This window comes from Lasioglossum baleicum, chromosome 19 (assembly GCF_051020765.1).
Source record: "Lasioglossum baleicum chromosome 19, iyLasBale1, whole genome shotgun sequence".
NCBI lineage: Eukaryota > Metazoa > Arthropoda > Insecta > Hymenoptera > Halictidae > Lasioglossum > Lasioglossum baleicum.
This window is the reverse complement of record NC_134947.1, coordinates 3,039,603-3,063,072: the sequence shown is the minus strand read 5'-3', so window position 1 is coordinate 3,063,072 and position 23,470 is coordinate 3,039,603. Positions and strand designations below refer to the sequence as shown.

The following is a 23,470-nucleotide window of genomic DNA, read 5'->3' as shown; positions in this document are numbered from 1 at the left end:
TCCTGATCACTGCACGACGAACTACCGTGATGCTAACTTTGCACATGTTATGAACGATTGACAAGACAACGGCTCGTGCGTTGTACTTGTCTACCCGAGGACTGGAGAATGTCACGGCGTTAGAGCGTAAAACTCAACTGAGCGATTTCGTCTTCCAGTCCTGGCGAAGGAGGAGTGGGGCGAGATCTTACTCGGTCGACGACACGACGGTTCCAGGTAATTCGAGACCCTGCGTAACGGTCGCGGACGGTCCTTCGGAGGGACAAAATTTATGACACCGTGTAATTTCGAGGGTGTAGAAAAACTGAATGTTAAACAGATGCCTTGACTGGTCGCCGAATGACCCTAGTTGTTTAATCCTTGAGGAGGATATTTAGGCACGTTCGCATCATAAATCCTGTCCGAAGGAAACCTACGAATTCTATTCCGGTACGACGGAACACTACCCCCTTCTGGGGTGTGCGTAAAGTCATTTTCCCCCTCATTCTTAAAAAAAAAGGTACCGCTTCAGCGGGAACGCCTCGTCGTACAGTGCGTCGGAATGCCCGTTTTTTGGACAAAATTCCATATCTTAAAACCTATAAGTCATATAAAAAAATGTTTCAAATGAAAGTTATAGGGTATGAGAAGGAGTATATGATGATTGTATTTGTTTGGTATTGTTGTAACCTTGAGAAGCTCTATGATGGTCACTTTTAAAATTTCATACGGCAATGTACATTTTTGATTATGTATTCTAATAGGTGAGGTTAAGACATTTTCAAAACACTACAAAAACGTTATTTTTGCATAAACCGTTGTCAAGATATGATGCTTACATCCAAAGTTGGCGCACCGTCTATAGTGATATTGATTATATGTATAACTACAAGTGAAACAAAAGTCAAAAGTCAAAATCGACTGTTTAGTAACGTGTTTATTTTCGTACGATTTTATAATAAATAATAATGATAATAATGCGTACGTGGTTTCTGGGTGTCTTCCTAAATAAATATTTTTTAAAATTAGGGGAGCAAGCTTGAGCAAAAAATTTTTATAGAATTCGGTAAAGAATACTCCTACGAACACTTTCTAACAAAAATCACACGACATGTTTTAGCTTTTTTGAGAAAAACTTATTGTTAGTTAAAGTTATAAGAATTTTCGATTTCGCGTTTTAACAAACGGATCACTTTGAATCAATAAAATACGATAAATGATAATTGTAAAAACCGCTAGGGAGCGCCAAAATAACTAGTACACACCTTGAACTAAATGATCCATCGCAAATTATTCAGTTTTTCGCTTTACAATACGTTGTATAATGTTTTCCCTTTACGCGCGTACTTGAGGTTATAACACAACAAAAATTGACGTGTCGGATTATGACGGAAGGAACATGTTCTGTTTCAATCGATGTTCAGATTTTTTTCTGGCGAATGCTTATGAATAAGCGGTATTTTAAAAATAGATTCATGTAAACAGATATACATTTTAAAAATATTCATTTTTTGATTTTTGCACTCTTGGCCGACGCACTGTGCGTCGCCGAGAATGATGACGCAGGGCGCGGAAATGTTTGTGCCGGCAAGCCCGCGTCGGACAACAATCGAATCCTGCCGTCTTCCAGCTTCTGTCCGAATTTCGGTTGTGCAAGTATCCCTCCATCACTGTTTCGGCTAAACCCGCCTACCTCCACGGCGATAAAATTACAACTGGCGTCGGCCAGGGCCATCAGCACTATGGAATGGGTTTCCTTGTAATGAAAATATTGGGACCCCGAGTTCGGTGGTGCTTTAATGTTGACGTGTTTCCCGTCTATCGCACCTAAACAATTGGGGAACCGGCATTTCTCCCAAAATTCTTGTTTGATGGCTTCCCGTCTTGCCCTGTTGGCCAGTCCAATCACCTCCTTCAGTAATGTATTGTGAATCGCTCGACATGTCTCGTGCACAATTTCACGTACGGTCGCATGCCCCATCCGGAAATTCTAAAGCGGCTCCTAGACGTTCAATAATATTGTCAATACGCCCGTCTATGATATTGACGAGGCGCATTGAAAGGGCATATTGACCGTTTAGAAGGGATTCAAACGCATTGATCAATATATTGAAGCATATTGATAGAAATTTTGATTGAAGCGCATTGACGGGAGCCATATTGATGCGCGCATGTGCGGGCGAAACAGTTAACGTATCTATTGTATTACGATGATGAGGTAGCAGAACCCTGTGGCAATTATATTGGCAGGAATGTACCGAAACAATCTGTTCCGGACAGAAAGACTCGAGGACATGTCCTACGAGTTACAAAACATACAGAAATACACATTTTATACATTCATTTTGCAAAATCAAATCATACCACTTTTTTAAAATTCTGCGGGGTGCTCGAGGTACCCCATTTTATCTATTTTACTAAATATGTATATTGTGACGTGGCAAAATTGCCTACGCCACTCTGAACCAACTAGCGAAAGACCGGGCCACCCTTTGGTAAAGCAGAACACGATAAGGGCCGCTGCGAGCGCTCTCCCAGGGCACGTGCGAGCCCCAGGGACGAAGTTCTTACATTTTTGAACGTCGCGCCAATTGCTCGACGCAGAATTTCAGAGCCGTATCCGAGTCCCGCGGGGACCCGGAACTCTTGTCCAACCGCCGACGCAACGGCACTATAAGGGAAAAACAGCTAGAAGCCGGCTAGGACGTATTCTTGCACCAGGAGACGGCAGAATCGAAAGGGCCCAGGACAACCAACCTGGAGGCGCCGACGAGGGCACGCGGTAACAAGACGTCCATCCACTTTACCCTGTCGTCGCCTCAACCGGGAAGAAGCTTGTACCGCAATCGGATTGGCCTACGTCGATTGTCTCAGCGAGAAGCGACCAATCAGAGAGATCGATGCCGGATACGTCGCTGGACATCAGGAGCCAGCCGTCGCAGCGTAGGATTCGTTGACGCGGAAATCCTAATTGGCGATAGGCCGAAGCGTCGCGCGAGAAAGAAAGACTACGAGAAGTGGGGGACGCTCGGCTTAGGGTACGCCTACAGTGGAGCCGTTTTCGTCCTACGTCCTACAACCGACCACACAGACGAGAGTTTCGAGCGCCTCGAGAGGCATGTGTTGGTGCCAGTACGGCCGACTTTGCCGGAAAATGTGCGCACAGTGGGCCCGTCGTCTGACGAAATGGTCAAAATCACGGGGAGCCGAACCTTTTTCAGGTACTTCGAGAAGGGTAACAATGGACAAACCCCATGGGGCCTCGCCGTCTGACGACGTAGGAGGAAAATCAAATAATTTCAATTTTCGTCCGGCGTAGGACGAAACAGCGTTCACTTCAAATAATTTTCATGTCGCCAATTTTGAAGTATCCGTATTTTTAAAAACGGGGCCGTAAAGAGGACACTTGGGGCTATATTATCATAATTTTTTTTTTCAATTTTCTGGCGGTATGATAGCAATGCGCCTGTTTAAAAAACAATTGCAAAATAAACTGTGGCGGCCTAATTTCCTACAGGCGCCACAAGAGGGACAGGTAGTTGAGACCTTTCCCGCAAGTACTCGATTCCTCAATGATTTGTATATATACAGTCCTCAACCGCCTTCCGACATCCCAACCGTCTAAGGCAGGGCCCGCTAGATAGCCTTACTGATGAGTCCTCTAGCGGGCCTAGGACGAAACGCTCCTTCCTTTTTCCTCCTCTCTTTCAGATTGGTCGAGCTCCCTTTCCATCTTACATTAGCTCCCACATTGGTGACCCGCGACTTTAGAACACAAAAACGCAACACGGAGGACAACATGGAGCCTAGGAGGATATTTACGGGGGGATGAATACTACTACATACATCAATCGAGTGGGCATTCCTCGATAGGCTTGAAGACGCACCGTCTCGCCGTCTGATACACGATATTCATCATTCCCCCCCCCCCCCACGATCAGTACCAATAACGACTAGTATCGTTATCTACTGGCAGGGGGGTGATGTGGCGGCCTAATTTCCTACAGGCGCCACAAGAGGGACAGGTAGTTGAGACCTTTCCCGCAAGTACTCGATTCCTCAATGATTTGTATATATACAGTCCTCAACCGCCTTCCGACATCCCAACCGTCTAAGGCAGGGCCCGCTAGATAGCCTTACTGATGAGTCCTCTAGCGGGCCTAGGACGAAACGCTCCTTCCTTTTTCCTCCTCTCTTTCAGATTGGTCGAGCTCCCTTTCCATCTTACATTAGCTCCCACAAAACTATGAAAACAAATATTTTTTCAACTGAAATCATTTTTATTAAATACTCTTATGGTTACACTATGATATAATTTAATGAAAAACTTGTGACTTTGGGTATTCGGATAGTTTTTTCATATTTTCTTGGTTTTAAAAATCTTAATATTAATAAATGTGGATTCGAAATAATCGTTTATCTCGCACTTTCTAAAACCATTGTGACCTTATTTGTGGAAAAGTAACATAAAGTCGCAAATTTTTGGATTATAACCAAATAAAAATCGGTGGCACCCATAGGGTCTTAATAATATGTATACAAAAAAAATTAATGATTAGCTTTGCATTTTTTATAATTTAAAGTAATGTACTCACCGCACTGAATAATATCTACACTATGAAACTTTCGAAAATCAAGGAGTGCATATACGCAAAAACAACAAAGAAATGAGACAAAATTTTTTCCTTCAAATGTATGTCACAGTTCTTTCCAATGTCAGTGTTTGGGTTAGGTTCTATTACAATCTATGATTGATGCATTAATACTGTAATGTATTTCAATACACATAGATTTTTAAAAATGACATAATAAACGAATTATTGCGATGTCTTGGGGATTTTTCACCACTGTACGACGTACGATAGCGTAGCGGCTGTAAAACATTGGGCATGCAAATGGTCGGGTCATTATTGGGCGATCGACAGCGAAGCTATTTTCCAGAAAGCTGTTTTTAACGCGTCCTACTCATAATGTTTTACTGTAAAGTACTTTTTAATTTAACACAAGTCAACACGTCATGTCCGATAAAGTGTCGACTTCCAGCTCAATAGTAATGACCTGTCATAAACCTCTCCATAGAGAACAGCCTCGGGAACGGCACATAAACAAATCGAGCCTATCATTGCTAGGTCTGCCTATCTGCCACCACAGCCGCGCCCGTAGTCCCAATGTTTTGACTTCGACGCTGCACGCTACATGGTATGTGTGGCCGCTGTAGCCAATATTTCGTCGACAGCCGAAAATGCGTGTGAAACGAGGTCTGCCTCCTCCGCTCTGATCCAATCGGCCGCTCATTCGTTCCTAGAGACACGTCACCGTAGTCCTGCCTGGGACCCTTCTTCTCACGCTCGCATCAATACAATGTCACCAGTTCGGACCCATACGACATGGCGCCTTGCCACCCCGACAATCGCGTAGTAGTGGGCGGTAACGGTTTAATATCTTAACCCACTGTTGTTCCGCTATCGCTAGTACGGGGAAATGTATTGGACTACTTGTTGGACTGAAACAAATTGAAAATGTTTTTTCACTACGTGGCAGGTGTCCCCTCCCAACTTGGCCACCATGGAGGTGGAAGAAAGATAAAAGAGTCACTGTACACGGTGTGCGGGTTGACGGGAAACCCCAAAAATAAATAGCTGCAGCCTACAACTGACCGTGAAGGTCGGCAAGGTTTATAACACATAATTGCTGTTGAGGCTCAAGGGCGATTGCAGAGTCTTTCTTCGTGGCTCTGACAATAAAGTAATATCGAACTAAATGCATTTAAGAGAGGTTTTCTCTCAAAAATTGCAAGGAAGTCACGTCCGTAAGAAAGGCACAATTTTCAACTGTAAACAAATATTGTGATGTTATTATAAAAGATATTGAATTGTTCTTTGCAGCAGAAGGTTCTGTATACTTTTTCGAATACAGTTACAGTGGGTATAGAAAGTATTCGTACACTGATAAAGAAACAAAACTGTAAAATTGTTGTTTATTAACTATTTTTTCTGTAAACAATGAATACGTACATATTCTGAGAAGTCTATAAAATAGATACAATGCAAAAAACAATTAATTTCTTGATTAACTTGCGAATGTAATAAAGGAAAACAAAAAATCGACTAAAATACACCAGCAAATAGTACGCGTACACTCTTTAACTCGAACTGCGTAGGGAACAGTTCTTAACGTAAACATACCATGTAAACATAAACAAATTGCGGTGTAAGTATGATTGATCTCCTCAGTATATTTAGAAACGTTGTTGGCATCAGTAGCATTTCAAAATCTTGAAATATTCAAAGTTATCGTTGAAAAATGGGACGGAAACGTGCGGAAACAACGATAAAAGAAAGAAAAATTATTATTAATTTGCACAATTAGTGTAAACGTTTAGCAGAAATTTCGCGTATTGTAAGTAGACCTCGATCTACTATACAAAGTTTAATTGACAGGTATGGGCTACGAAAAAGAGTACAAAATAAATCAAGAAGTGGACGTCCACGAAAAATCAATGAATACACTGGTGGAGTTATTATTAGAATGGTAAAGACAAATCCAAGAATAAGTGCAATAAAAATAGTTGAACACATTAAAAATAATTTAAACATTGACGTATCTGCTAGTACTGTGCGCAGTTTTATACGAAATTCAGCATATCACGGACGGGTGGCCCGTAAAAAATTTTTCGTAATTGAAACGAATAGAAAGAAAAGACTGGAATTCGCAAATAATAATGTAACTACACCAGTGGAGTACTGGAATAAAGTGATCTTCACAGATGAAAGTGAATTCAACATTTTTGGGTCTGATGGACACTGTACCGTTTGGAGAAAAAAAAATACAGAATTGAAACCACAAAACATAAAACCTACAGTCAAGCACGGTGGAGGTTCAGTACTTGTTTGGGGCTGCATGAGTGCAGCTGGTGTTGGCTCATTAGAATTTATTGATGGAATAATGAACCACAGGGTCTATATTGACATTTTGAAACGTAATCTTGATCTTAGTGGAGAGAGAATGAATATTAAAGATGATTTCGTTTTCATGCGCGATAATGATCCCAAGCATACTGCGTATCATACCAGAATGTGGATACTACATAACACACCGGCGTATCTGAAAACTCCGCCACAATCTCCCGATATCAATGTTATAGAACACCTGTGGGATTATTTAGAACGACAGATATCAGAAAACATGAAATGTCTTCAAAAGAGAGCTTAAAAAATGCACTGAAGGAAGAGTGGAACAAGATCCCACAACACGAGTAAATTCAATGCCGAGAAGAATTGCAGCGGTTATAAAGGCCAAAGGCTATCCAACCAAATACTAGTTAACAATTTCTTAATGTCACATTAATTTACATTACGTTTTTTTTCTCAAATTGTAAAAAGTTAGAAACTGTACGAATACTTTTTGTTGGTGTATTTCAGTCGATTTTTTGTTTTTCCTTATTACATTCGCAAATTAATCAAGAAATTAATTGTTTTTTGCATTGTATCTATTCTATAGACTTCTCAGAATATGTACGTATTCATTTTTTACAGAAAAAATAGTTAATAAACAACAATTTCACAGTTTTATTTGAAATTTATCAGTGTACGAATACTTTTTACACCCACTGTATATCCAATATTAACACATTATGATTGTTTAAACATATTTAAACAATGGTTCTGGAAAGAGCGAGACAAACGATTTTTTCGAATCCATATTTATTAGCTTAAGATTTTTAAAACAGAAAATGGGGGGGGGGAACACTATCCGAATACCCAAAATTTCATCGAAAACGGTTGAAGCATAAAACAGATATAGCAGCCATTGAAAGATGTAAAGATACGAATCTTTGAATTTTTCTGCGACGTACGATAGCGTTGCGGCTATCGGCACGTGCAATAAAACATTGGGCATGCAAATGGTCGGGTCATTATTGGCCAATCGCCAGCAAAGCTATTTTTCAGAAAGCTGTTTTTAGCGCGTCCAATTCATAATGTTGAACAAAGCATCCTCCGTTCCTTACAATCGTTTGTTTTCGGCTGTAACAGCAAATGCTGGTACCAAAAACCCCAAGTTTCCAAAAGGTTTCGCTGAACGAGGTCCAACGGCCTGCAACAACTTTTCTGCGCAGGAAACACATCCGCTTCATTTATGATTTAAAAGAGGAAAGGTCTTGATTTTTATGGTTAAATTGCGAGCTGGTGCCGAAATATTTTAATCTCTTTATGACCACCGTAGCTCGACAACTTCTTTCCAAAACGTCCCAACCGAGACCTGCAATAAACCAGTGGAGGGATTATCGGTCATTAAACACGACATCGTTTTGTCACTAGACAATACGAAAAGTTTCTTTTGGCAGTTTCCCACTCCACCATGCAAAAACGACAAGACACACCCACGACCAATAGGAAAAGTCAAAATCCCACCACTTCAATCCATAGTTAAGTATAAGAAACCGAGTTGACGCTGGACAGAACATAACGAGACGCAACCAGTTCCGAGATTTTCCGAGATTTTCGAACACGTGAAGATAGAATGGACGCTGCATTATTTCTTTGTTTGGACACAAATCCCTTGCTGCGGGAATATTGTTTGGAAGGAAGGAGATGTCAAGTACATGAAATTAATGCAGCGCGAGAGGAAAAAGGCGAATACCATCTTCTCTATCCTGACCTGCGGAATCATCCCGACAAATTTTATGGATACATGAGGATGAATATGGAAACTTTTGACTACATTTTGGAAGCCATCATAAGTAAAATTGAGAAACAATCAAATTTTCGAAAGTGCATTTCGCCAGAGGAGAGGCTCATGATAACATTGAGGTAAGTTATTTTTTAATTTGATGGAAATATATAAATGTCATCGAATAATTCCTACAGTACAGTTTTATTAATAATATTGATTTTTGTTTTAGGTATCTATCAACGTGACTTGCATTCCGTTCAATGGCGTTCAGTTTCAGAATGGGAGACTGCACAATTGGAAAAATCGTCTATGAGACATGTGAGGCAATTTGGGAAACACTGCAAGAAATTCACATGCCCGTCCCATCCACGGACGATTTATATAGAATTTCTTTGGAGTATGAGCAACAGTGGGGTTTTCCGAATTGTGTGGGCAGCATCGATGGCAAACACGTCCGGATAAAATGTCCATCGAATTCTGGGTCGATGTTTTTCAATTACAAGAAATTTTTCTCGGTCCACCTGCAAGGAATCGCAGACGCGAATTGTAAATTCGTGACGGTGGATGTAGGTGATTATGGGAGGCGATGTGATAGTGGTGTGTTGTCAGAGACAAACATATACCACCGTCTGCAGAACAACACACTTCACATGCCACCCAGCAGAGTATTGGCGAACACGGTAACCCTACCGTATGTACTCATCGGCGACCAAGGCTACCCGTTGAAGGAATATTTATTGCGACCGTACGCGATCACCGACGACGGCGAGGATAACGGCCAAGAAATATTCAATTATAGATTGAGCAGGGCCAGACGCTGCATCGAATGTGCATTTGGCATCCTTGTCAGCAAATGGAGGTGCCTGAAATGTGAACTCCAGGTGATTCCACCACACGTGGATATAATTGTTAAAACTGTGTGCTTATTGCACAACATAATTATGGACAGGGAAAGCACAGACAACCCCGCACTTGCGTCGACAGACTCCATTATGGAGGAGTACAATGGGTGGGACCAGGCGGACTCTGGAAGAAGTTCCAATCACGCAACACGCAGGGCATATGAAATACGCGATGCCTTCAAAAATTATTTTGTAAACGTATGATAATCTTATATAACAATAATAGTTGTGTGTATGTGTGTGTGTGTAATGTGTGGTGATTGTGTGTAATTTGTAATCGTTGTATGTAATGTGTGTTGATTGTGTGTAATTTGTAATCGTTGTATGTAATGTGTGTAATTTGTAATCGTTGTATGTAATGTGTGTTGATTGTGTGTAATGTGTACTCGTTTTATGTAATGTGTGTTGATTGTGTTAATCGTTATATAAATTTAATAAACTTTATATATTATACATATCCTTATATATAACTTTATTGATTTCCCTTAGGGTTAGAATTCTTATAATATCCTTCCTCTGTATCCGCATTATACATATATCCTTATACTCTGTATAGATTATTTAGCGAATAATTGAAGTTCATATTTACATCTTTGCGTGAACACCCTGCACAGTGGGAAACTTTCGACCAAACTCGATTCAAAATCAAAGAACTTTCGATAGAAATGAGGTAGAGCGATGAAATTTGTTTAAAATGAAAGCTGAAACTCTTGACAGAATATCGGAAAAATAGGGAGATTATAGTACTAACGTTTTTTCACCTTGAGAAAATTCGTTAAACTTTCACAATTTCAAGAAAATGTGGTTTCTCCGTTATCACGCGCGGAAAATTTGTTTTTTAACATGCTATATTTCATTTCCCGTAGATTTTTTCACGCCGATTTCAAATTTGGTCTCAAAATTTGTCTACGACCTCAGGATTTTGCAAGAGATCGATTTTTGCGAACAGAACTAATGTAATCATTTTTTCGTTGAAATGGTTTGATAACCCACTAGTTTGAAGGTACATTGTATTCTCATTTATAAAACACAATAAAATTAAACATAATGAAGTATTTGAACGTTTATTTGACGTGTATCACTTGACGAACGATGTAGGCTATGTGTGACTGTAATGTAATTTAAATTAGATATCTATTTTCCATGAGATTATATTTTCATTTACACAGGAAGTAAGGTAGGTAAGTATTTAATCTCACCAGAAGTTAAAGAATTCGTTGATGAGAAGTAAGTTAAAAAGATTAAATACTTACCTTACTTCCTGTGTAAATGAAAATATAATCATGGAAAATAGATATCAAATTTAAATTACATTACAGTCACACATAGCCTACAAAGAGCGCCAGCGACAATCGCAGCGATGTGTCGGGTGATCGTTCGTCAAGTGATATACGTGAAATAAACGTTCAAATACTTCATTATGTTTAATTTTATTGTGTGTTTTATATATGAGAATACAATATACCTTCAAACTAGTGGGTTAGCACTCATTTCAACGCAAAAATCGATCTCTTGCAAAATCCTGAGGTCGTACACAAATTTTGAGACCAGATTTGAAATCAGCGTGAAAAAATCTACGGGAAATGATATGTCGCATGTTAAAAAAAAATTGAAATTACGACTATTTTTCACGGGTGAAAAGTTCTGAAAAACTTATTTATAGTCGTTTATACATTATAGTTTAATATCCAGCAGTTTTCCTGCTGCTTTAGAAAAATAATTACAGCTCATAGAAGAGAAAAACACTGACGCGAGCGGACTCGAAAAGTTTCTCTTATCTCCAAAGAATAACAAATAATCACAGAACTAAGTATCAAATATACATAATAAGATATCGAAACCCAAACAAAAATGCTAATTTAATATTACTAATTAAATTTGAAATTACTAACCTTTAGTTTTAAATAATTTTAAATCATTTTAAAGAGCATATACTATATTATATGGGCTCGAGGAGCACCCACGTTGGGTGTCCGCGTGAAGGATCGGAGCTTCTGAATGCTGCGGTTAATAAAAGGTACGGGAATATACGTTCTTGAAGGAAAAACAAAGTGTATTCAACATATATGTATATACTTCCTAGACACACAAATATAAAATAGAAATACATAAAATACATAGCACTAGAAAACGTGAAATACATTTAAAAAATACAAAATTGAGATACATTAAAAAATACATACTAGAAAATGTGAAACTTAATATAAAAATACAAAAAAAATTACAAAAATTAAAAAATACAAAATTGAGATACATTAAAAAATACATAATAGAAAATGTGAAACTTAATAAACTACTTAATATAAAAATGTCTCACACACGCGCAAACAAACATACGCGACGGCCGCGTTATTGCGACGAGGACGAATCTCTCTCGAAATCATAATTTGTACAATCATCCATTTCCCCTCCCACTTCATTCATAAAGGCTTGTGTCAGCCGGACGTGTGCTTGCAATTTTTTTTGCTTCGGTATTGCACGCGCATAGGGGAGCAAACTCAAAACGAAGATATAGTCTTCGTCGTTCTCTTTATTGTTTTTGTCCTGTCCTTGTTGGTGTATCAGCTGCTGAAGGTGCGCTACTTTCTCCTTTTCGATCTCTACCATCTGTGCGCGCACATCTTTCGCCAATCTTGGCCTTTTATGAAGCGATGATACATCATTGGAGGATCTATCATCGACCTCCCCTTCCGTCTCGTCCATTTCCGTTTGAAGCGTTTCGTTTCCAGAGTCCCTGCGCGTGTCGGTCATGTTTCCAACCATGGCCCGACTCCCATAGGTATCCTCCAAAAAATTCATTTGGCTGAAATACTGCCACGTTGACACTCCTTGAGACTGAGAGCCTGTCGGTTGATTATTTCTTCTTAATTCTCGTCGATACGAGTCTCTCAGACGTTGCCACTTCGCTTTAACAATAGCGCCTGAAAATACATACATAGTAAAACATTAGAGCATGTCATTGAAAGACATTGCAAGTGGTACAGATGAAGAAATCGAACATTTTTCGGAGTATGTACTGTTTCGGATTTTACTAAAATTTGGATATGTTACAGTCTTTAGTCATACATGAACGCGGAATGATCCATGTATGTTAATTGTAAAGAATAATGTATACAAATTTAAATGTATAATAGTTGTATGGAATGTATATTAAGGCGGCAAACTCGTTTTCAGGAATGCAAGGGTGCGGGATTCGCGTTCTCATTTCTCGATAATACAAAAAACATGGTAAAATGAGGTTTTTTATAAGTCAAAAAAGCTAAATAAAAGAACGATCTAGGCCGCTATCGCCCCCAAAAGTCCAATTTTTTCGTTTACGAGGCGTATGCTTTACATGCGCAGTTGTATGCTTCCGAATAATGAAAATTACGCTGCCGAATAATGCAAATTATGCCTCGTAAACGAAAAAATAAGACTTGGGGCCGATAGCGGCCTAGATCGATCTTTTATTTAGCGTTTTTTACTACTGGAAAACCCCATTTTTGTATTATCGAGAAATGAGAACACGAATCCCGCACCCTTGCAATTTTGGAAAAATGAGTCCACTACCTTAACCACTTCTTCGTTTCCCCTGCCGTCGACGTCGATACCGTTCGTATAGATAGGGTCACAGATGTGTTATGACGCGACGCGACGCCGATACTCTCTGTACAGACCAGAGACGTGTTATCACGCGACACAATATCGCTTGCGCCGGTGCCACGGACGTGTTGTTCCGCGATGCAACACCGTTCGTGCGGTGCTACAGACGACTCATCTCGCGTGCTTCATTATTACATGGGCTTTTTCGGAAAAAATGTAACCCTGAAAGCAATGTTCCAGGCTGGAAATGGACAGGAAAAGAATAAAATTGCTTTCGCGGTTACATTTTTTCGGAAAAGTCGATATGATAATGAAGCACGCGAGATATGTTGTCTGTAGCACCGCACAAATGGTATTGCGTCGCGAGATAACACGTCCGTGGCACCGGCGCAAGCGACATTGCGTCGCGTGATAACACGTCTCTGATCTGTACAGAGAGCATCGGCGTCGCGTCGCGTCATAACACATCTGTGACCCTATACGAACGGTATCGACGTCGCGACATAACGCATCACTGAGAACCAAGTGGTTAATTGTATACAATGTAGATTAATTTGATGTAGTAATTGTCGTAGGTACTTACTTGTGGAATTTAATAAGGTGGCAACTTCACACCAAAGTTTCCGATTATTATCCCTGTTGTGGTATTGACCGTCTCTAGGGTCCCACAAACTTTTCCTTTCCTCCACCAAACTGATCAACTTTTCACAGTCCATTCTACAATGTGTCTCTCTGCTTCTTCGAAGTGTACTAGGCGCGTCACGAAACCGTACTGATGTCTTCATTTCCGCGGTCTAGGCGGAAAACTCTTCAAAGCGCTCGTTCGTCCAAAACTTTACTGATTGGTTAACGATTTTCAGGTAAACCGACCAATCACGTTTTTGTCAACATGAACACACCCACAGCACCGAAAGTTTGACAACGTACCGGAATAAATGGAAAACATACCTGTTTTTACGGATATGACTTCCTTGCTATTTTTTGGAGAGTAAGCCTCTCTTAAATGCATTTAGTTCGTTATTACTTTATTGTCGGAGCCACGAAGAAAGACTCTGAAATCTCCCTGTGCCTCAATAGCAATTATGTGTTATTAACCTTGCAGGCCTCCACGGTCAGTTTTGGGCTACAGCTAATCATCTTGGGGTTTCCCGTCAAACCCGCACACCATGTGCAGTGACTCTTTTATCTGTCTTCCACCTGGAAGACACTTTTGGCCAAGTTGAGATGGGACACCTTTGATGTAGTGAAAAAACATTTTCAATTTGTTTATGTCCAACAAGTAGTCCAATACAATGCCCGTACGAAGCGATAGCGGAACAGCAGTGGGTTCAGAGTTGTGCAGAATTACAATTACTCGAGGAATCAAAATTATTAGGCCGAAACGAAAATTCTCGCGGGTTTAATTAAAATGAAAATAACGAAAACCGTAAGGACTTTCTCTCCGACCTAATACAAACTAATTGATTACATTGTAATTCAGTGTCATATTGTAATTTATAATTCATATCTTCATTCAATTAAAGTACAATGTAATTCGTAATTGCAATTGGAGTACAATTATAAAATAGCGGTACGTATCCTGAAGGAGGACGAGGAATATAAACTACACCGCATGGACAGCAAACAAGAGCATATGAAAGAAAAACATAAAAATATATCCGCACTTCTTCAAAGTTCTGGACTATAATTTGGAGAGCTGTATTTTAATGTAATATGTACTTCAGTGATGACGTAGATGAATTACTATATAATTGAAATACAATGTAATTCAATTGTGTAATTGAATTAGCAAAACTCTGAGTGGGTTAAGATATTACACCGTTACCGCCCACTACTACGCGATTGTCGGGGGTGGCAAGGCGCCATCTCGTATGGGTCCGAACTGGTGACATCTCGTATGGGTCCGAACAATTCAATATCTTTTATAATAACATCCCAATATTTGTCACAGTTGAAAAATGTGCGTTTCTTACGGACGTGACTTCCTTGCAATTTTTGAGAGAAAACCTCTCTTAAATGCATTTAGTTCGATATTACTTTATTGTCAGAGCCACGAAGAAAGACTCTGAAATGGCCCTGAGCCTCAACAGCAATTATGTGTTATAAACCTTGCCGACCTTCACGGTCAGTTGTAGGCTGCAGCTATTTATTTTTGGGGTTTCCCGTCAACCCGCACACCGTGTACAGTGACTCTTTTATCTTTCTTCCACCTCCATGGTGGCCAAGTTGGGAGGGGACACCTGCCGCGTAGTGAAAAAACATTTTCAATTTGTTTCAATCCAACAAGTAGTCCAATACATTTCCCCGTACTAGCGATAGCGGAACAACAGTGGGTTAAGATATTAAACCGTTACCGCCCACTACTACGCGATTGTCGGGGTGGCAAGGCGCCATCTCGTATGGGTCCGAACTGGCGACATTGTATTGATGCGAGCGTGAGAAGAAGGTTCCCAGGCAGGACTACGGCGACGTGTCTCTAGGTACGAATGAGCGGCCGATTGGGTCAGAGTGGAGGAGGCAGGCCTCGTTTCACACGCATTTGCGGCTGTTGTGTCGTCGAAGCATTGGCTATACAGCGACCACACTTACCATGTAGCGTGCAACATGGAAGTCAAAACATTGGGACTACGGGCGCGGCTGTGGTGGGGATAGGCAGACCTAGCAATGATAGGCTCGATTTGTTTATGCGCCGTTCCCGGGGCTGTTCTCTATGGAGAGGTTTATGACAGGTCATTACTGTTGAGCTGGAAGTCGACACTTTCTCGGACAACACGTGTTGACCTCCTCAAATCACCAGCATTATGAATTGGACGCGCTAAAAACAGCTTTCTGAAAAATAGCTTCGCTGTCTATCGCCTAATAATGGCCCGACCATTTGCACGCCCAAGTTTTATTGCACGTGCCGATAGCCGCAACGCTATTTCATACGTCGCACAGTGGAGCAAAATCCCCAAGACGCGGCAATAATTCGTTTACAATGGTAACGTCATTTTAAAAAAGTTATGCATTGAAATACATTACAGTATTAATACATCGACGATCATAGATTACACTGTCCAACAACCAAAAAACGTTTCGATTTTCACTATGCCATTCATACAGAGTTTTTCGCGCTGATTCAGAATCTGCCCTTAATTTTTCTCCTAGACGCACAGTTTTTCAGAAATTTGAGTTTGAAAAAAGATATATTTTTCAACTGTATACAAATATTGTGATGTTATAAAAAATATTGAATTGTTCTTTGCAGCAAAAGATTCTGTAGACTTTCCCGAATACAGTGATATCTAATATTAATACATTATGATTGTTTAAACATATTTAAACAATCGTTCTGGAAAGAGCGAGACAAACGATTTTTTCGAATCCATATTTATTAAGCTTAAGATTTTTAAAACTAGAAAATGAAGACACTACCCAAATACCCAAAATATCATCGAAATCGATTGAAGCATGAAACAGATGTAGTAGGCATTGAAAGATATAAAGATACGAATCTTTGAATTTTTTTGCTTACGATTGATCTATGTAAATCGCAGTTTCTTCTAATTGTTTTAATTATTAATTATTTTCGAGTATCCCCATACTTCCATGAGAGTTAATCTATGTATATGTATACAATTAGTGCACGTGAATCTTTCCATGCGAGATAGGACTACTGTTTCGAATTTTGTTCAAATTTGAATATGTTGCAGTCTTTAGCAAAATATAGACGTATCTCAAAGAATTCTTTTAAATCTTGAAAACTGTTGGTTTTACGGACGTGTAATATGAGTTGTGTGTCACAAGTTTTTCATTAAATTATAACGGCTAAACTAGCAAATTGATGAAACTTAGTTTTGGTTACTCATAGTGAAACCATCAGAGTATTTAATAAAAATTATTTCAGTTCAGAGAATATTTGTTTTCATAGTTTATTTTGCAATTGTTTTAAACAGGTGCATTGCTATGAAAGCACCAGAAAATACAAAAAATAAAAATAATGATAATATAGCCCCAAGTGTCCTCTTTACGGACCCGTTTTTAAAAATATGGATACTTCAAAATTGGCGACATGAAAATTATTTGAAGTGAACGCTGCACCGAAATATATGGCGCAAGGGCCGTCCTGTCGGTTGATGCAGGACGAAACTAGAAGGGCTGTTGATTGTAATAACGGCAAGTCTGTCGATAAAGTAGGTGCAAACAATTATCATCTGAACAGATAGTTGTAGTGACACCTGTTGTGTACTACTGCGTGTTGTGTATACTCTGAACAATGTATCTAATACAGTCTCTGTACGACCGCACAACCAGAAGGTCTTATATACAAGTATCAGATTAAAGTGTTATATTAAAACCAGTCTATACATATATTCCTACTCTGCTCATACCCAGTAAAAGTAATACTGTTATTACAACAGATAAAAATTCAACAGGTTATGGGCCCAGGTCCAAAGAAAAGTAAAAAAGGTAAAAACTAAAAACTAACCTAATACTAAGAGCTGTCGAAAAGTCTAAGCAAAATTAAAATCAAGTAAAAAATAATAAAGAGCAGTAATAAGTAAAACTGTAGGAAAGTGAAAAAATTAATAAGGCTAACAAGTTAAACCATAAGTGTTCTGTTCGAAATTCAAATACACGTGGTCGTGAAACAAAAGTGAAAATGGCTGCCAGAAACGGTTATAATGAAGCAGATCATATAGAAAAACTGAAGGACGAAACCAACTTTCAGTTCTGGAAATTCCAAGTGACGATTCTGTTTAAGTCGCAAAACATACTCGATGTAGCGACTGGGAAAATTGTGCCAGCAAACGATTGGAACGAGCAAAAGAAGCTAGACTGGGAACTTAAGGATGCAAAAGCGCAAAAAGTTATCATACTTTCAAGTGAGAAAAAACCGCAAATGCATCTCCTGCATTGTAAAACCTCAATGGAAATGTTCAAGAAATTAACGGCCATATACGGAAAAGATACGGAACAAATGAAATGTACATTGCTGCAAGAATTCTTTAACTGTACTTTCGAAAAAGGAAGCGATATATCGACTCACGTGAGTACTCTTGAAAACTTAGCTCATCGATTAAATTCATTGGATCAAACAATAGACGATACAATGTTAATAACAAAAATATTAGCTACTCTTCCTGTTCAGTTCAAACATTTCGCAAGCGCGTGGGATTCGACGCCATTGGCCGAAAGGACCTTGACGAATTTAATAACAAGGTTACAGCTAGAAGAAAACAGAAACAAACAAAAGGACGATTCGCCCGACAATGTTGCCTTTAAAGCTTCTGTTAGAAGGTGTTTCAAATGCAATGGTTTTAACCATTTGGCTAAGTATTGCAGGTCAACAGAACGTAATCGCAACGAAAGAGGATATAAGGAGAAATCTTTCGAATCGGCGAGTGACCAATCATCACAAAGATGCGGAATCTGTAAGAAATCTAACCACTTAGAGAGAGACTGTTACTTTAGAAAGAATAAAAATGTATCAACTGCTAGACGTACTCAAGACAAGGTATGTTTCTACGTTAATAAAAACAATGACTGTGAAAATAAATGGGTAGTTGACTCAGGTGCATCGAACCACATGATTAACAACATTAATCTTCTAAGTGATGTAAAAACTGTAGAGTCCGAAATATCTACTGCAAAAAAGTCGGTAACTATGAAGGCCAAAGCAACAGGGCAAGTAATAACTGAAAATTGCACACTAAACAATGTAATACTGATTCCAGAACTCACGAAAAATTTATTGTCTGTAAATGCAATCACTCAAAACAATGGAAAGGTTGTGTTCACCAAGGACAAAGTAGAGATTTCAAAAAATAATACAACGGTACTTGAAGGATCTCGAGGACAGAATGGACTATATGCAATCGATTTCAATAAAACAAACAAAACTACAAGTTTGCTAACATTGCAAAACGAGACCTTACTATGGCACCGAAAACTTGGGCATTTGAGCGGAGCAAACATGAAGAAATTGGAAAAATTAAGTAAAGGTATGAACTCAATGTCTATATCTACTAATAACCTAGAAACATGTGACATATGCATGAGAGCGAAACAAACGCGAAAACCGTTTAATACGGAGAGAAACAGAGCCTCAAAACCATTGGAAATCATACATTCCGACGTGTGTGGACCGATAGAACCACCTACCTGGGACGGGATGAGATATTTTGTAACAATTCTCGATGACTTCACGCATTTCACAGCTGTATTTCCCATCAAAGGAAAATATGAGCTAAACGGCAAAGCCGAAAGGTTGAACCGGACAATTATGGAAAAAGCAAGAGCTCTTTTGCTGGATTCCGGATTAAACAAAGAGATGTGGGGAGAAGCTGTAAGAACAGCAGTTTATTTGTTAAACAGAAGTCCTACCACCACGAGTGATAAAACGCCAGCGGAAAATTGGCATGGAACAATTCCTAACCTGGATAATTTACAAATCTTCGGATGTAACGCCTATGCAAAAAAGCTTGGACGACTAAAAAAATTAGATGAAAGGAGTACTAAATATGTTATGGTTGGCTACTCCACTTGCGGATATCGCTTATGGGATGAACAAAATAGAAAAATAACACTAGCACGAGATGTAATCTTTAACAATGAGAATAAAGAAGAACAAGAAAACAATGAAAGTAAAATATCAAAGGTAATGATTAGAATAGAAGACAGTAAAACAGACGAACATCAAACAGAGAATACAGAAGAAAATCAAGAAGAAGAAAACTCGGAAGAGACAGACAGATCAGAAAACTCTGAAGAGACAGGCAGATCAGAAAACTCGGAAGAAAACGAAACATCTGTAAATGAGGATGAAGATATACAAAATACTGATCAAGATCGACAAGAAATGCCAAGAAGAAGTGAAAGACAAAGAAATCTACCAGAAAGACTTGGAGAGTACTATGTACATCTAACGTACAAGGAAGCAATCTATGGAGAAGATGCAGAAAAATGGAAAGCTGCAATCGAAGAGGAAAAGACATCCTTAAAAAAAAATAAAACATGGATTGAGGTAGATCCTAATCACAATATCAGACAAAAAGATTTTGAGTGCAAGATGGATATTCAAAATAAAGGATGATGGAAGACACAGGGCACGTTTAGTAGTCAGAGGATGTGAACAACAAAAAGGAGTTGACTTCAACGAAACCTATAGTCCTGTGCTACATGCAAATCTTTTCAGACTGTTAATGGCCTTATCTGTTTTAGGAAATTACAAAATTCTGAAATTTGATATAAAAACTGCGTTCCTGTATGGACACTTAGATGAGGAAGTCTATATAAAGTTACCAGAAGGATTCGGAAACACAAACAAATTCTGTAAGTTGCAAAAAGCTTTGTACGGACTGAAACAAGCTCCAATAAATTGGAATCAACGTTTCAAATCATTTGTAAAACAAAACGGGCTAGATCCGATTCCTTCAGACCAATGTATTTTCAAATCAAAGGGAGGTCATTTGATATTGGCAATATACGTAGACGACGGAATAATACTAAGTAAAAATACTAAATATTTGAATCAAATTAAAGAAAAACTGTCAAAAGAATTTGAGGTAAAATTTTTTGGCTCTTTTGAAAATTTCTTAGGTGTTAATATAACTAGAAATAATACTTCGTTAATATTAGATCAAAGTAAATTTGTTGAAAAAGTATTAACAGAATATGGAATGGAAAATTCAAAGGCTGTTTCCACTCCTGTAGTAAGTATTCATACGAATACTAATTTAAATGATGAAACATCAGATACTCGTTTTCCTTATAGAGAATTAGTTGGTAATTTACAATATCTAACGTCGAAAACTCGACCGGACATCGCGTTCGCTGTCAATTACGTAAGCAGATTCGTAGACAAACCAACAAACCTAGATATAAGTAATATAAAACGCATTCTCAGATATTTACAGGGAACTAAAAACATTGGTATTCAGTTTTCAAAACAAAACGCTCAACGAGAAAATGAATTAATTGGCTACAGCGATTCGGACTTTGCTGGTGACGTATCCACAAGAAAGAGTACTACTGGCTTTGTCATATTTTATGGAAATGGACCTATCAGCTGGTGCTCCCACAAACAATCCATAGTTGCACTGTCAACCACCGAATCCGAATACATCGCTGCTGCAGAATGTTGTAGAGAACTTACATACCTAAAAACTGTGTTAGAAACTTTAACTAATTCAAAGGTAAAGGCTACACTATTAATAGACAATCAGAGCGCTTTGAGCCTAATTAAAAACGGAATAATTCATAAAAGAAGCAAGCATATTGATGTACGATTTCAATTTATCAGCGAAAAATATAATGAAGGGACTATTGACATAGAATACTGTCCATCTGAAAAACAGTTAGCTGATCTACTAACTAAACCCTTAAGCAATGTAAAATTTAAAGAATTTAAGAATAGTTTACAATATACTATGTAGAAACAAGCATTAATTAACAGCGCTCATGAATCAATGATGTGTATTACTCAGTTTGGTTTATTGTTCTTGTGACTACATATGTTAAAAGCTATAGACAAGGCAATTCAGTAATATTTTTTGGTTTCTAAAAGAAATAATATTCAATCTATGTTGTAATTATAGAAATAAAAAATTAATAAATCTCTTAGACAAACTTACCGTTAAGAGGAAGTGTTGATTGTAATAACGGCAAGTCTGTCGATAAAGTAGGTGCAAACAATTATCATCTGAACAGATAGTTGTAGTGACACCTGTTGTGTACTACTGCGTGTTGTGTATACTCTGAACAATGTATCTAATACAGTCTCTGTACGACCGCACAACCAGAAGGTCTTATATACAAGTATCAGATTAAAGTGTTATATTAAAACCAGTCTATACATATATTCCTACTCTGCTCATACCCAGTAAAAGTAATACTGTTATTACAACAGACAAAACTCAACAAGGGCCTCTCACAGACGGGCCTACCTGGGCCTACCCACACATTTGAAATGTCTGCCAGACGGCTCTGACGTCACCATGTCTGTCGGTCGTAGGATGCACTGTAGGCGCACCCTTAGGCCCTATGTCCACGATGCGTCGCGTCAGAGAGGCGTACGCGTAGCGTGCGGGCCGCGATTTGTTTCTGTCTACGATGCGTCGCGTCAGAGACGCGTACACGTACGCATGGCGTATGAGATGTGGACGCTTTGTTTCATTCACGAAACGTACAGCAAGTTTTCCATCATTTCGAGAATGTTGAGTGACGATGAGGACGCGCTCTATAATCGAAACAGAAGGAAATTCTAGGTGGACCCCTTATACAGGAAATATTGATTGCAGAACGTTTATAGCTGCAAAAGATTGATCAGAAGATGATGCTAAATGAGATATTTCGTTTCCACGATGTCGACGAAACGATACTATGGACGAGATATCTCGTCACCATGATACTGTACGTACAATACTATGGTCGAGATATTTCGACATGTCATCGTTGGTGGAAGGTGCTTTAAAGATGATAAATATAAAATATTCCATATTTTACACAATTAGAGTTTTTATTGTTTATTTTATATGGAATAAAGAGGGATAATTGTAATCGATGTAGAAGATCTAATATACAAAAATGCAACTCACAGAAAAAGATCTCATCCAACGAGATAATATGTAGTTTGCAAAAAAAAATGGTCGACGGGAGGAAACCAAATCCGTCACACTATGCAATTCACCATGTTTTGGAGTATTCCATACAAAATAAACAATAAAAACTTTAATTGTGTCAAACAACATAACATTACAACATTAAACCCAGACCGTTTCTTTAATTATTTTTTAATGTTTACATATTGTTGTCCTGATGACATTCTGTAGAGTTTGATAGAGGAGTGGGGGATATACATATAAATGTGGGTGAATGGGGTGTAATGATTGATGGTGGAGTTGGTGAAAAGGGAAATGTATTTGTGGCTTGATGATGAGGGCGGCTTAAAATTTCATCGAGTAGCATCATGGTTTTCATTTTAAACTCCCGTGTCTCACTATTTGTCAATTTCTGGACATCAGGGAGCAAACTCAGCAGAAACATTTTCCGGTGGTCCTCAGTCGAAGTTTTTGTTTTATGTTCCAAATACTTCATGAACATCTTGTCCACCTCATTGGAACATTTTTTTTTCGCCTTGTATCCTCTTGATGGACTTCTGCAACTGTCTCAATAAAACTATCATCCCGTTCTTCAGTTCCTGAGATTTCCTCAATTGGTGGAGGTAGAATGTTTCCACAATTTTCTACGTGCTGCATTGTGGGCTTTACGAACGGGAGAACAAATTGCATAATATCATGCAAGTAATACTGCCTCCTTTGTTTTGCGGAACAACCACTAGCTCCTGGTTTTAA

The 23,470-nt window shown here is 38.8% G+C and overlaps 1 protein-coding gene across 1 annotated transcript in view; it reads left to right on the top strand.

The window, feature by feature from the left end:
* LOC143218346 (galactoside alpha-(1,2)-fucosyltransferase 1-like) overlaps positions 1 to 23,470 on the top strand; it is an 85,992-nt gene that overhangs the window by 23,805 nt on the left and 38,717 nt on the right. Inside the window, 1 exon segment of the mRNA XM_076443477.1 lies at positions 13,531 to 13,539. Coding sequence (XP_076299592.1) covers positions 13,531 to 13,539 — 9 coding nt within the window.